This window comes from Berghia stephanieae, chromosome 7, assembly GCF_034508935.2.
Source record: "Berghia stephanieae isolate SIO BIC M18660-M18661 chromosome 7, UCSD_Bste_1.3, whole genome shotgun sequence".
Taxonomy (NCBI): domain Eukaryota; kingdom Metazoa; phylum Mollusca; class Gastropoda; order Nudibranchia; family Aeolidiidae; genus Berghia; species Berghia stephanieae.
Window position 1 is genome coordinate 19,725,283 of NC_088366.1, and position 16,957 is coordinate 19,742,239.

At 37.0% G+C, this 16,957-nt stretch overlaps 1 protein-coding gene across 2 annotated transcripts in view; it reads right to left on the reverse strand.

Moving 5' to 3' along the window:
• LOC144976847 (uncharacterized) overlaps nucleotides 1-8,443 on the reverse strand; it is a 62,626-nt gene extending 54,183 nt beyond the window's left edge. For both annotated transcript variants that reach the window (XM_078921357.1, XM_078921355.1), the window contains exons 1-3: nucleotides 8,366-8,443; nucleotides 5,400-5,472; nucleotides 436-1,939 (exon numbers count right to left, since the gene is read on the reverse strand). In XM_078921357.1, coding sequence (XP_078777483.1) covers nucleotides 436-1,702 — 1,267 coding nt within the window. In that variant the 5' untranslated portion in view covers nucleotides 1,703-1,939; nucleotides 5,400-5,472; nucleotides 8,366-8,443. The remainder of the gene's footprint in view (nucleotides 1-435; nucleotides 1,940-5,399; nucleotides 5,473-8,365) is intronic.
• Nucleotides 8,444-16,957: the final 8,514 nt, after the last annotated feature.

The window sequence follows — 16,957 nt, forward strand, 5'->3', positions numbered from 1 at the left end:
TTCCAGATCCTTGGGCCGCAAACTTGGAAGCTTCATTCTTCAGTTTGTAGTCTACATAATTATACACAAGAAAGTCCTGGAAAGAGCTAGAGCGACTCGAGTACGAGAGTCATTTTTTGACAGATTGATGAAAATGTGTACAAAATTCCTTTTCTAAAGGCACAATTTTGAGGCCTCTAATTGTCAGCTCTTATCCAAGGACCTAATTAAGGTCGTGTTGTGAAGATTACAAGATCATACTGTCAGAACAAAAGAGTCCCTATATTTTTAAACGCACAATATAAGGGTCCAAGACTTTTGGTTTTCAAACTGATAATTTACTATTTTAAAAATTTGCAACTATAACAAACCTGGTTCTGGTACAGTTCTATAATCCTAAATACAGCTCCAATCTATAAAACTTTATAAAGAATGAAGATGCAATTAAACACTTACCAAAATATTCTCCAGTTGTCGTCTGCTGATCCATTTCTTCCTCCAGCTGTTGGGTTAAAGCTGCTAGCTTCTTCTCTGCTTCTGATGGACCAACCCCTTTGGGTGGGGTCACCTGAAAGGCCAGCTGAGATTTTATGCCTGGTGACATGGGTGCTGGAGACGATCCGACACGAGGTCGGTTTACAGCAGAACCAGGAGTCATAGGAACTCCTTGGACGGGTGCAATGAGACGAACTGTTGACTTTGGTGGTATGTTTTGTTGTGGTCTTTTCACAGATGTTTGTACATCATGTGGGCCATGGTATGGGGGAGGTGGCTCCACTTCACCTGCTGTACTTGATGTATCTGAAGATGCCTTGGAGATAGATCCATTGATGCTCATGTCCCTCTCAAGCTGCTGTGTGAGAGCTGCGACCACTAGTTCTGCTGCATCCGTGGACTGAGGCCCTACAAAAGCACTGAGATTATTTACCTGTTGTTGTGGTGGCTTGTTGTTCCCTATAGGTACACGTGCAGGGATGGAAGGAGGAAGAGGTTGATTGGATTGACTGTTTATGGACAACAGTGAATGAGCATTTCCATGAGATGATGGTGTGAGGTTTTTAACAGATACAGAGGAACCCTGAGATTGTGATGTGATAAACTGTTGAGTTTGGTTTTGTGGCATCACCCCATTCTGAATAGATGTGATAGAAGGAGATGCCATGCTTGTTTGATTAAGAGGAGGCATTGTTCTTTGTCGTGGATCTGTGTATATCAATGGGGGTGTTGATTCCATCTTACGGCCATCATCAGGACCAACGATTATCCGTCGGGTTGTTGTCATAGTATCTTGACTCCTTCCCATGTTGGGTCCAGGACTGGGATGGGAAAATCTGTCAACAGATGACATTCCCGACAAACTAACTTTTCTCGGATCAGAGCTAGACCCGGCATGTTTCACCTCTATGGGCGTCATGGTTATATTTGATTTTGGTCCAGCCATATGTTGCAATGGCAATATTTGTGGATTAGCTCCACCAGTACCAAATCTATAGTGACCTGAAATAACTGTATCTCTTAAATGACTGGTCTGAAGACTTGTACTTTTAAAGTCACCTCCACCAATACTGATACTGGAGCTTGTACTTGAAAAAGTAGAATTGATCGGATTTGTACCCTGATAGACTGATTTGTATTGGACTGTTATTTGACGTTGTGAAGAAGTAACTTCCTGGTTGGTGTCACCTTTATTCATGAAGAATTTTGGAGGTGCAGAGTATTTCATCCCCTCAACAACACCTTGCAATGATGATGATTGTGGCAAGATGGAAAACTCCAGAGGTGAAGATTTCCCATCATGCTTCTGTGGAGCACTGTCAGTGACAGAGGTGTTATTTATTCGATGCCTCCATCCAATAAAACTGGAGGAATGGTGCGAGGTTCAATATCCTTGACAGTTACAGAATTCACAACTGACGTATACCTGGGGTTCTGACATTATGCATCTGACTCTTAAGCAAATCTAAAATGTAAAATGAAAAAAATTGGCACTTAATCACACTACAAATAAATACACTTACTGCACAGTATTCACAACAATGTCTGCATATTGGAACAAAAACATTCGTTATACAGCATAAGAGGAAAAAAATATGGAAAAACTCAAGTTTAAGCTTTCACCCAAAAGAGAAAGTGTTAAGACTTAAACTTAAAACAATTATTTAAATTATTAATAAAATGCAATTTGAAACATGGGAAGTTTGCGCTGGTGAGCTTAAATGGGTATATTTGTTTAAAGGACAAGGAACTGATCAAACCACATAAAGCTTTAAGCACCCCCCCCCCCCACACACACACACACACACACATTGTTTTTTTGTTTTCTTTTGGCCATAGTAATAACCCTGGTTATTTAGAAATGAACAACGCAGAAACAAATCGTCTAAGGTGTTTAACACCAAATGGTGGTTTTTAAAGGATACATGGTTCAAATAGGCATTCAATTACAACACAGAAGTCATAAGACAAAAAAAATTAATGTTTCCACTTGTATTTAAATTCAGAATCCCCCCCCCCCCCCCCCCCCCCCCCAACCCAACGGTACGGAAGTGACTTAACGCCACATCATTAGCTCAGAAACAAAGTTTTTAAGGGGATTAAGTAAACTCAACAACTGTTAGGTCTACATAATGAATAGTAATACAAATATCACCACTTTCCTTTTAATCAAGAACGGCTGGGCATTGAATGAAGAATAATAATGACCTCTTTCTGAAAACAGAACTTGTCAGCCTGAATGGCAGGAGTAACCACAAGGAAATGGACATATTATACACTTCAAGAAAATAAGCCACCAAGCTTGAAAACAGGACGTTAGGAATAGCAAATGCATACATGAAGGAAATTATTAATTCAGGGACAATAATCAGAAGCGGACATGAGCTGAGAAAAATATTTAGTTGCTCCCCAATCAAACGCCTCAAACTTATCACAAATTCCACAACAGTCTACTGGCACCTACTCTATGACAACAATTGTCCCTAACAAAAGCAAAATGAGCTGAGAAAATTATTTAGTTGCTCCTCAATCAAACGCTTCAAATTATGACAAATTCCACAACAGTCTACTGGCACCTACTCTATGACAGAAATTGTCCCTAATAAAAATGAAATGAAAGACAAAAGTGAGTTCTAAAGTTCTTAAATATACATCATTTCACTTTACCTTCGTTGACCGTTAATTGAAATTGGAACAACTAAATAAAAACAAACTTCTAGGGCATTGTTACCTGCTGCTCTAAAAATAGAAAATTCTCTTATCTTATCAATGAACAAGAATAGTTAGTGGAACAATAAACTATAAACATCTTGCTATAGCTAAACAAAAGGTCACATGACTTGTCTTTCACTTTATGAACAACATTGTTTGTTAAAAAAAAAAAAACAATGCATATATGTCTGATCCGAATCAATTACCGTCTAAAGTAAAAAAAAAAAAACAAAAAAAAACTGATGTTAACATAGCAATTGATAGACAATATTTGATAGCCTGCGAGCATTTTCATTACAATGATAAGACCAGCAATTTGACTTATTTTTTAGTCTCTCAGAATAATTAGGCACATGGAGCTGGAATTTATCCCAGTTTCTATAATGCGAAATTGACAATAGCAACTGCTTGCAACCCTTTGGACAGGAAACTAGTCTATTGCAAAGTACTTTCCACCCGATCAAACAGACCTGGGAAAGGTGGGGGGGGGGGGGGGGGGGGACATTAAAGAACCTCAACTTCAACCAGAATTAATCTCGGTCCCCTTGTCTACGAAGCGAGTGCTCTACCCATCAGGATCCCCAAAAATGTATATTATAGATATCCTGTTATGAATTCCTGTTAAAATTTTGACAAGTCACTGAGTGAATCTCAATTCGAACAATGGTGTATCTTGTTTTCATCACAACGGACAGAAATTTAGAAAACAAATATATGAAATACAATAATAAAGCAAAAAATGTTGTTTTTTTTTAAACTGGACGTGACCCTGTTGGCATAAATAAAACATCACACACACACACAAAGCCACCAGAACTGCTTCTCCTTATTTTATAACAATTGAAAATAGCAGCCAACTTATAATGAATAGACACTACAACTACAATGTCTCCTGTCAATCACGCCAAACCATTCATCATGCCAGGACTGTGTAAAAATACAAGAGAACTAAACAATTCTAGTAAACATATTTGCTTATTTTGGACCCCAAAAAATGCTTAGACAAGCTGTAGATTGAAACTGGTGACAAGCCTGAAAAAAAATAAATTACCACACGATTTTAAGAAATGATAAGGATGATAACGAGACAAATTCTAACTCTAAGCACACAATGACACGGTGTTTGAGTGTTTGTTACGAGTTGAGTGTTAAAAAAAGAAAGCAGTATAGTAAAAAAAAATATAATAAAATAATTTTTTTAAAATAATAATAATAATAAATAAATAAACAAATAATAATAATAATAATTAATAATAAATAATAATAATAATATAATATAATAAACAAACTAATAATAATAATAATAATAATAATAATAATTAATAAATAAATAAACAAAAATAATAATAATAATAATAATATAATTAATAAATAAACAAACAAAATAATAATAATAATAAATAATAATAATAATAATAATAATAATAATAAATAATAATAATAATAATAAATAATAATAATAATAATAATAATAATATAATAATAATAATAATAATAACTTTGCAGTAATGATATTTGTAGAATCATCTTCGAGCCATGAGTTATTTATGGGGCGTTCTTATTTTAAGTACACATGCATAATACACATAATCAAAATCCAAAGTCAAAAGTTTTAGTACTTAATCTTCAAATTAGTAAGACTGGCAATAACTGAGTTGTGAGTGTGTGTGTGTGTGTGTGTGTGTGTGTGTATGTGTGTGTGTGTGTGAGCTCCACCAGCCACTACTATCTACTACTCTACTTCTACTATCTAAATCTACCACACTAATAAGTGTTAAATAAAGTAGTAACAAGTAACAAACGTAGACTAGAAGATAGTTTGAAGTTGGATTATCACCAAGATTATTACCTTTCTATTTTGGGCGAAAGAAGTCACTACATGCTTATGATAATGATACTAATAATATTCTATAGTAAGTCTCAAAATTATTTTGATAATCCAAATAAGGACGAAAGAAACTCCACAGCACTTCACATTTAATTTTTAAACTTACACTTTTTCACACAATAAATCTTCGCTGATCACACTACTAGATACTAACAGCACACACTGAGTCAATTCCTGAGTAAACAAGACCTTTACATAAAATCCTTAAGCCATGTTATATCCTAACAGATTCAAGAGCGTTTGGTCGCGGGTATTCAAGCTCTCGACCAACGGCTCGCCATTTATCTGAAATAAATTCCACGAATAACTGGATTTGTAAACTCACTATTATGCATGTGTGTAGAGCTAGGTCAAGTTCGAACAATCTGTAGGTAGGTTGGAGCTCCTGTGCTGTTCGACTGTACGGTAGTGTTGGGTTATTTGATCGCTTTTACTCGATCGACGACCGAGCGCCAAGCCACGAGTCAGTGCTCGATCTCAATGCCTGAAGAGCGAGTTAGTAAAACGATCACTCGATCGTAAAACGATCAAGCGGGTTGTGAGCTTGAGACGATCTTGACACGTGAGACGAGCTTGAGACGATCAGGATTCGAGCGAGCGGAGGGGTAACGAGTGTTTCGAATCATTTCAAATTCAAACGATCACAGTTTGCCATCCGATACCAATCGCCAATGTTTGCACACGGTAGTCTGTGGTTCTTCCACAGCCCTCACTCCTTGTCAGATGTTAGTGTGTCTGGGTGGCAGTGGCAGGGAAATTCGTATAGGTGTATCACGCGTGTGTGACAAGACTTCATTAAACCTACTAAAGTTTGACTATCACACACACACACACACACATACACACACACACACACACACACACTAAGGCTATTTCTATGACACACACGCATCCCTCTATCAATGAACACTCCTACAGTAGTGCGGCTATGTGGTCTAGTCATGACGTAACTATAGGTAGTACTCTAGTCGACCATGGCTCTCGTGCATTATAATGGTCTAGTGGTATGACACCCGCTTTGGGATCGGAAAGTCCTGGGTTCGAGCCTCGCGCTCGGTGCATAGTTGAGTCTTTGGACAAGGCTCTTTACTCACATTCTCTCACCGTACTCAGGTGTAAAATGAGTACCTGGCCGTTAACAGCGTTGTCTTTGTCTGAAAAATTGTAATATCGCCTAACAGGCGGCATGTCCCGTCCTACATATTAAATGTTGCTGTTGACCGGGGACCCCTTTACAAAGCGCTTTGATCACATTTAGTGGATATTGTAAAGCTCAATTTTTTAAAGTAAAACATTAGCTTTGAATATGGAATGTTTCAATTTTAGATGCCTGTGTATTCTTTGTTAGTTCCCATCATCATCATCATCATCATCATCATCATCATCATCATCATCATCATCATCATCAGGGGCAGCGGTACGGTCTTTGGTTGGCACCCGAAAGGTACCGAGTTCGATCACCCGCCGCTGAGTGGTCTTGAGCAAGTCACCTTGCCCTAACTAAATTTGCGGCGCTGCACTGCGGCTATCGCTTGGGTTATTCCAGTCTTCCCTTAGAATAGACCCGAAAGACGAATCTCCCCTATGGGATGAATAAAGGGAATTATGTTTAATTTATTTATCATCACCATCATATCAGCGGGATCATCATCATCACCACCACCACCACCACCCTAATAATAATGGATAAAATAAATATCAACACATTTCAATGTAATAATCAATCTAAAATCAATCAGTGCTCCTAAAAGACCCTTTGATTTCTTTGTCTAATTCGTTCCATACTTTTGGAGTCCCGACAAAGAAAGATTTTCAGCTAACTATAGTTTATATATGGGAATATTAATCAGTCGTTTATATTGGAATCGGAGTTGTCTAGCAGGTGTATTAGTTCAAAGCGCATTTCCAAGGATTTACCATGCTCAATGAACTTCACAATATTTTATTTAATTTATTCCTCCGGCACGCCATATCGACCATGCATCCATTTCGTACAGTAGGTACCGATCGCTGTTTGGAGTCTTTTTGTATTAAAGCTCTTTACAATACCCGTCATTGCTTATAAGATAAGAATACATTCACACCTGAGTCAAGTGCCTGACACACGGACTTAACGTCTGGATCACAATTTTCAACAATCACTGTCACTCATCCGGCCATTGACAAGGCTTGATTTTGTGACAAGAGACACAGTACCACTGAGCGACCGAACAAATAATCACCATCTGCGCCATCGTCATCATCATCATCATCATCATTATCATCATCCTCATCACAGCCGTAACAGCCAGCAAAACCACAATCATCATCTTCGGGTCCGGTCTATCCGTGTGGGGGGTGGGGGTGGAACCTGCTAAAGTATTTCATTTTTTAAACAGAAACACGATAATCATCATCATCATCATCATCATCGTCATCCATTGTCGTCGGCATCGTTATCATCGTGTCCGGGCAATCCGTGTGTGTCTGGGTGTGGAACCTGCTAAATATTATTATTATCTACCTACCTAATAAAAACACACCATTCTTGTTCATTTATTTTTCAAATAATGAAATGAAAGGCACGACCTTTCCCGCACACACAAGAGGCGATGACGACCAGTGACAAATTATGGGAGGTGGGGGCGGCCGACAACTTTTGGCGCGACATAAATATGAAATGTTAAGGTGACAGCGGGATGATGGTGGTGGGAGGGGGGGGGGGGGTCTCAACCCTTCACCATCAACAACTGTTTGATGGCGTGTGTGTGTGTGTGTGTGTGTGTGTGTGTGTGTGTGTGTGTGTGTGTGGTGTGTATGTGTGTGTGATGCGACGAACGATCATAATCAAGGCTGCCAGACAGCCAGATTTCTTCTTGCCCAAGTAGTCAAATAGACCCCAAATAGCCCAACACCACAAGCATTCTGACTCCCTTGAAAAACTCATTTGTTTTGATTAACAAAACAATCGACTACAGTTGGATAAACTTATCTTTTCATTTTTTTTAAATAAAAGATTATTTTTTTAAAATGAATAATAATAGAAAAGCGTTTCTTAGTAACCAATTTTGAACTTGGCCATCTGGCAGCCCCCATCATAACCAGCTGCAGTCAAGCCAGCCACAGACATAAGAGAGGGAGGGGTATGTGAAGTTTCCTGTGGCAAACGAGTTGCTCGTGTTTTTTTTTTTTCAAACGAATCACTGCTCGATGACGTCACTGACTCGAAACCCGCCCGAAACCGACTCGATTTTAGAGGACTCGATCGAAAACCCGCTCGATTTGATCGTTTCAAACTCGACCCAGCACTACGTACGGACCCACACTATGAATCTGAGACATAGCAACTACACACTCGACTCACTTAGCGTAGGGATATTGCTATTGCTCTCAAGAGGCAGGTGTACGAGTACGAGCCGAGTAGTTCAGTCAAGCACGGCAATCATTCCCCGTTAGAAAGTAAAACGGATTTAATCAATTTAATCCAATAAGCGAGAATGAGGCATGAGGCGAATAAAACAAACAAAAAAAGTATTCATTGTTCGCATGTGAAACCTTTAACAAAGTCAAAATGTGAACAAATTATAGTATCAAATAAATATAGGACTAAGCTCTCAAAGAAATTCTAAAATTTATCTTGAAGCTATTGATTCTTGGGAAATTTCAATTCAGGCATTTATTTGCCGAAGTAATTTTAAACTTGCAGAGCTCTTGCTTAGCGGTCTAAGAAAAGTGTGTGTGTGTTGGGGGGGGGGGGGGGGGGGCATGATGAGTGTCCGACATAGTATTGGGTCTGGATAAGTTGTAGAAAAGTAGTTAGATAGCTACCTAAACAATGCCTCCCCCCCCCCCCCCCCCCCCCAAAAAAAAAAAAAAGTCTGAAAATATATAAAACGTAAGCAGCTTTAATTTGTACATAAAGGCATTACTATAAGTATATTAAAACATGATCGTCAGGATAACTATTATTATTATTATTATTATTATTATTATTATTATTATTATATTATTATTATTATTATTATTATTATTATTATTATTATTATTATTATTATTATTATTATTATTATTATTATTATTATTATTATTATTATTATTATTATTATCATTATTATTATTATTATTGTTCTCATTATTATTATTATTATTATTATTATTATTATTATTATTATTATTATTACTATTATTATTATTATCATTATTATTATCATTATTATTATTATTATTATTATTATTATTATTATTATTATTATTATTATTATTATTATTATTATTACTATTATTATCATCATCATCATCACCATCATCCACATCATTATCATCATCATCATCATCATCATCATCATCATCATCATCAATCGGAATGAATTGAAAGTCATACGTCAAAAAGGATTGAGTATATCGACCTAGAAGATTTTTTCGAATTAATTTGAGTCAACCGATGATAGAATTAGCCTAAAATAAAAAATTTTGCAGGTTACTCATATTACATCGGTCTGTAAAAAAATAGTTTTATAATTTTTTAGATTCACAAGTAGATAATTCTGTGCTCAATGATTAAATATTTTACATTGGCTGTTCGGAACAATGTTGATCCCCAGCTCAAAATATTAAACCTGTCATTTTTTATTTTTACCATTGAATGTGCTCTGCATCATTCTGAGGGTTGTAGAGAAGAAAATATTTTTGTTTTGTTGTTTTACACAATCGGAGATTATTTCACGTAGGTTTTATTAAAACATAAGTTACAGTATATTGTTTCATTTTTGTTAATCATATTACATTGAGAAATAACTCTGACGACGTCGCACATGTTGAGCTTATTTTTTATATAGAGCAATATCCTTTAAACGTGCTCAAAGCGCTTTACAAAGGGTCCCTGACAAACAGCAACAGGTAAGATAAAGAACGAGACATGACGCCTGTTAAGCGATATTACATATTTTTTTTCCGACAGAGACAACGCTGTTACCGGCTAGATACTCATTTTACACCTGAGTACGGTGAGAGAATGAGAGTAAATAGTAAGTACAGCAGCATATACGAGTTGGAAGTCGGCTTGGACGAATTCAATCCCTCGAGGGGGTGGGGACATCGACTCCTCGAAACTGGGAGAGAAGTAGCCAGGCTTTTCCACCATCAAAAGGAGACATTGGGTGGCAGCCAGTGGCATATGAAGTCCTAGGTGGCAGCCAATCCTGCTTAACAGCACTCTCACTACATCAGTGGGGACTTGTCACCTGTCCAACATGTACCCGTTGTGACAAGAGCCCGAAACTGCAGAGCATTTAGTTGAACGGTGCGTTGTGGCGAAGCTTCCGGGCGGGTTTGAGAAGGTGCTCGAGTGCGGTAATGAGTTTGCACCCTGGATAGATCGTCATAACATAGTAGTGTGAGCACCATTAGAAACTGCTTTTTTCTTCTACCGAAGGGCTCCCCTTTAGTCTAGTTTTAAAGTATGGTATTAAAGGGACATAATAGCCCTCAGGTGGACCCCCTTGGGAACGAGAAGAAGGGGCCCGCCCGCTGGAGACCTGGAGGAGGAGCATCGAAAGAGAAATGAAAGCTAGTTGATGGTCTTGATGACAGATGACAACAACAAAAAATGGCCTCCAACCGAGAAAGATGGGGTTCCACCATATCAGCCTTTGTTCTGATCAAGCATCAAGAGGACAAGTAATTAAAGGGACATAATCAATATATTCATTAATGTAAAGAGTAAAGGATGAATTGTCTCTCTTACATATATATAGAGAGGTCTATTATAAAAAGTATAAGGCCCAGTTTGGATGTTTATGCATTGTATAAGCTCTATGAGCTGGGCTTTTCTTAAGCGTTAAACGGACACTAAAATTTGCTTACAACCCTTTGTATATATGGCGTTAGTCTATCACAAAGTACTTTCTGCCGAGTCTAACTGACCCATCTATAATTTAACCACTCTTGGATGGACAGAGGAAACTAAAAAAAATTGCCATAGACCATAGCTATCGAATTATAAACTTAAACTTGAGCTTTTGTAAAGCGCAATATCCACTCAACGTGCTAAAGCTCTTTACAAGGGGTCCCTGCCAACAGCAACACGTAACATATAGAACGAGACATGACACCTGTTAGGCAAAATTACAATTTTTCCGACAGAGACAACGCTGCTAACGGCCTATACTCATTTTAGACCTGAGTACGGTGAGAGAATGTGAGTAAATAGCCTTCTCCAAGGACTCAACTATGTGCTGAACGAGGCTCAAACCCAGGACTTTCCGATGCGAAAGCGAGTGTCATACCACATAGCCACACGAATTATGATGGCGAGGGGGTGGGGGGGGGGGTAGATGGTTGAGTTAATAAGACATTACACTTTCACCGTGGTGACGCCGATTTGAACTCCACGGCTGCGAACTTGTTCACTATTTGAGGAGAAAAAAAAAGAAAGGAAGAAAAAAGAAAAAGAAAAGAAAACGGTTAAAAAGCTATGCTGCACTGCATTGCAGCTGACGCCTGTGCTATCTTAGTCTTTTCTTAATAAATAATACAGACACTGAATTTTTAAAAAATACTTTCATAATATATGAAACGATTTATGTTAATTCATTTATTTTTGACACAATTTTTACAGAAGTGTACTGTATTACACTATATTATTCTCAGTGGCAAGGTTAGTAACTCGCAAGTCCGACGTTTACCTACTTAGCGGGCGACGTGTACATATACGCAGGTCTGACATCCGACCGCAATTATGGGCCTAGTTTAACATTGTTGTATCTAATGTACAATATTTTGTGTCATTTTTTTTACAATTCAATAATGAGTCAATAATGAATTGGTTATCAGACCTGCAAATAAGTGCACGTCGTTTCAATGTTTATATAGAGTAGATTATAAAGTATCAACGTCGCTTGAATTAGGCCACTGGCCTGTCGCCGAGTCTTTCCAGTCACTGAATGTCTTGTTCACAACATATCTAATGCATTTCTCAACCTGATCTTGTGATCAGGGGCTAGCCTACACTACACTTTCTCTACTGATCTTTTGATCACAGCTATTTTGGGTGGGAGGCACTTCTACACTATGCATATAACTTTCCATCACAGCATCTAATATATTCTTGAAAGCAATGCAGAAAGGTTAGGTTTAAGTTAAAATGATATGGAATGTATAATTTTAGTTATACTCTAGTCATTATTTTTTTTTTAAACGTTTCCATTCTTATTAAATCATACAAACTTTTGCCAATTTTTATATTTATGACTAGGATGTCGATTTTTAGGAGATAAATCACTTGCAGAAGGAATTAGATCCCAAAACCAATGAATTGTGCAAATCAGGGTAGAAAGCAGAAATATCACATTATGTTGAAAACCATGAAAAATGCAATAATGTATGCAATACACAACTCAATCACTTTGTGATATGAGTCAGAGCTCAGATAGAAGCTTTTAAAAATTGGACAATTTTGAAATGAAGGACAAAAATTTCGTTCATTGTTTAATCTATAAATATCAAAATGACATTTCTTACGTCATGCATTAATTCCCATTGGCTACTATTTTTAGAAATTATAAGGGTTTCCTTTTTTTTAAACTCCCGTGTCATCGGAGTGTCGTGGGTAGTTTCAAAATATTTACATATCTTTTCCGTCAATCCCGTTCAGTTTTGTAAGTTTTGATGGATATATGTAGTCCCTAAATCTGATATTAATGCATCTGATTTAGAAAACATATAAACAATGACATTATCACAGACAAGCAGACATGAAAGACATCTCTCGAATCTGGATGAATGCCGGCAACCGGTATCGACTCCAGATAGTGCTCTCTCTCTCTCTCTCTCTCTCTCTCTCTCTCTCTCTCTCTCTCTCTCTCTCTCTCTCTCTCTCTCTGTCTCCTCCAGATAGTGCTCTCTCTCTCTCTCTCCTCTAGATCATCTCTCTCTCCTCTCTACTCATCTCTCTCTCTCTCTCTCTCTCTCTCTCTCTCTCTCTCTCTCTCTCTCTCTCTCTCTCTCTCTCCAAAAATAAAAGCTGTTTTGATTTCCGCAACTTTTTGTTGTTGTTTTTTTTTTTGGTTAGATAACTGATTCCGGTCAAACTTGAATACGCAGTGACTGTGATGGCAGTAGGAAGCCAGCAAGCCGTTAAAATCTTATAAGAATTATGTCATCATCATCATCATCATCATCATCATCATCATCATCATCATCATCATCATTATTATTATCAACAACAACAACTACTACTACATCATCATCATCATCATCATCATCATCATCATCATCATCATCATCATCATCATCATTATTATTATTATTATTATTATTATTAGTAGTAGTAGTAGTAGTAGTAGTAGTAGTAGTAGTAGTAGTAGTAGTAAGTAGTAGTAGTAGTAGTAGCAGTAGTAGTAGTAGTAGTAGTAGTAGTAAGTAGTAGTAGCAGCAGCATGAGTAGTAGTAGTAGTAGTAGTAGTAGTTAGTAGTAGTAGTAGTAGTAGTAGTAGTAGTAGTAGTAGTAGTAGTAGTAGTAGTAGTAGTAGTAGTAGTAGTAGTAGTAGTAGTAGTAGTATCATCATCATTATCATCATTATTATCATAATTATCGTCATTACCATCATCATCATCATCACCACCATCATCATCATCATCATCATCATCACCACCATCATCAGCATCATCATCATCATCATCATCAGCAGCAGCAGCAGCAGCACCACCATCACCATCACCATTATTATCTATCACCCATGGTCAAGTCGGTCCTGTTTTCTCAGCTTGTATCAAGGTCAAGCAATACAAAACGCGGTCTGTGACTGCTTAGTGGCATCAACAAGAAGCCCTGACTCTAATCTTGTGTCCTAGTGGAAGACACTTGACTCCCTTTACCTTGTTGGATCAAGTAAACGGATGATAAAGTGGACCTAAAATTCAATTAATTCATATTCGTGTAAAAAGTTTTTGTTGAATCTGAACTACCTACCTTGCATAATAATATTCCGGGGAAAAGATATTAAACTTTGATATTAGTGACCCGTCATTTATAGATAGAATGAAGATGACGTCACTCGGGTCTTTGTTATTGTTTGTTGCCATCCGCGTTTATGGGTAATTCTCACTCAACTCTATTAACCAGACAATAAACGTTAAACATTACACATAGTTTTGTGTGTTGGTCCCTTTATACGACTTCCGGATGGCAATGTTGTGAATTTCTTAGCCAATCGCATACTATCTATAGATAGTACGCGCTTGTCTAAGAAGCTCACAACATTATCATCCAGAAGTATAACGGACCGTCACAGAAAACTATGTGTAACCTTAAACATTTATAAGTCTGGTTAATACAGTTAAATGAGAATTACTCATAAACGCGGCTGGCAAAAAAAACAATAACAAAACCCGAATGACGTCAACTTCATTCTATCTATAGACGTGCCAGACAGGTCATCAGTGTTCATTAAATTTTCTATTACAGACAATCGTAGTTTAAGGTTACACATATTTTACATTTTAGGTACCCACGTCTGATTTGATGGACAGAACAGGTGAGTATTTTAATTGACCGCGTACCATCACGATTCTTTCTCTGGCGGTTAAAAAAACAAAACAGTGCAACAAATAAAACAAAACAAACAAAAAAACAATCAAAGAGTTGGGTGGCGTCAATTGCATTCACCCTATTTTATCTTTTCCAAATAAAAAATGAATAGATAAATAAAATAAAATATTAAAAATACAAAACAAAAATAAAAACATATCCCCCCCCCCCCCCCCCCCCCACACACACACAGACATACACAAACACACACATACTCACACACACACACACACACATACACACACACAAGAAAGAAAGAGAAATGCGCTGCATCGTTTATCAAAACTCCGAATCTGGCTGTACAAACTTTCTAATTTCATTGTTGGAAATTCGAAAATTGTGAGCATTTTCCACAATGGACCAAAACTTTTGAAAGGGAAGGAAAGTGGGGTGTCAAAAACTGGTTCCTAAACCAGCCTAAATCAATACCTTGTGTAAATAATCTTCATGTTTCAGGATCTAAATATAAGCTGGTCGTCAATAAATATTATCCATCCTCGCTCTTTTAGTCCCGTAATTCTTAAAATCTGTCTATACATCCGGCTACGAAAATAGTTATGCCACCTTATGATTCAATATGTAACCTTTTCATTATTTGTCGTCTTACTACATACATATACACTTCCAATGATTTAGGAACCAGACAAGTAGAAGGTATGACGTCATAACTTTTCTTCCCTGTTGTTTCATCTCACAGCATTTCTATTTCATGTAAGAAACCAACGCCACAACCACATTATCTCATTCGTCTGCAGTGTTTCATTCATCCTGTTTTGTTGATAAAGGGGAAACGTCCATTTTATCTGTTTTCGTATATTAAATTGAAGCTTACATTCCATTTCATATTGTTATTTATGTAAGAATAAAGAACGCCGCGGCACATCAAAATGACACAATAAGACAGGAACCACTGGATGTGTACTTTTTGTTTATTGTTGAATTACACAATGATTGTCTACTCACTGTTTGGTAGTTCGGTTACTTACCATAAACATTATGATAAATAATTAAAATATATTATTAACTTCTCTTTGTATGCAATCTCTATTACATTATTTAACAGCCCTCTCTCTCTCTCTCTCTCTCTCTCTCTCTCTCTCTCTCTCTCTCTCTCTCTCTCTCTCTCTCTCTCTCTCTCTCTCTCTTTCTCTCTCTCTCTCTTTCTCTCTCTCTTTCTCTCTCTCTCAGCCTCTCTCCCCCTTCCCTCTCTCTCCCTCTCCCTCCCCTCTCTCTCTCTCTCTCTCTCTCTCTCTCTCTCTCTCTCTCTCTCTCTCTCTCAATGTCCTTGAATTCACCCATACAAAAAGATAAATTACTATTATATTTTTATCAAAGGTTTTCATCCATTCATTTAGGTATGTATTTCTATAGATGGAAAGAACTATCATTATCTTTATAATTGTAATTAACAACCAACAATATATTTACACGTTATATATATATATATATATATATATATATATATATATATATATATATATATAATATATATATATATATATATATATATATATATATATATATATATAATATATATATATATATATATATATAATAAACATTTGAAATATAATTAAGATAGTTTGACTTCTACAACGTTGTTATCGAGCGTTGCTCTCATCAGGAAGTGGAAGTGAAAGTAGATTGTTGTGTTTTCGTATTTTTATAGATTCGTGTTTATGGAGGTTCGTAATTACATAAAAGGTGTTTGTTTCTGTGTCTGCATGAGGAAGTTAGTTCGTTTCTTCTGTTGAGTGTTGCTATGTTCGGTTTAGTGATGATGAAGAATTTTTCTTCCAAGCAGAGGTTGCAAATCTTAGAAGAGGGGGAGTACGACTGTGCTCTGGAGATGATTTTCCATGTGATGCTGTGTTGTATGTTTTTTTCTTTGAGGTTCCAAATGTGTTCGCTTAGTGTAGTAGAATGTCGTTTGTGTATGTTTCTGAAGGAAGATGTATGCAGGTTGTATCTGGTTTTGAATGGACACTCGGTGAGGCCAATGTATGTTTCTTGTTTTGGTGTATCTGGTCGTGTTACTGTGGCTTGATAAATTACGTTTTGAGTCAGGCAATTGCCGTTTAGTGGGCATGTTGTCTGGGTCCTACAGTTGCATTTTTTCTCTAGGTTGTTGCTGGGCTGATCTGGCTGTGATAGTTTTCGGTTATTGTTGGATGAAATAATGTTTTGTATGTTTGGCATGCAGGTGTATCCTATTTTGATGGTGTTTTTGTTCATGATTGGGTTTAGAACGTGACCGGGAGGGAAGCATTTTTGTAGTAGATTGAAGAATTTGTTACCGATAGAAGTTGTCACATTCT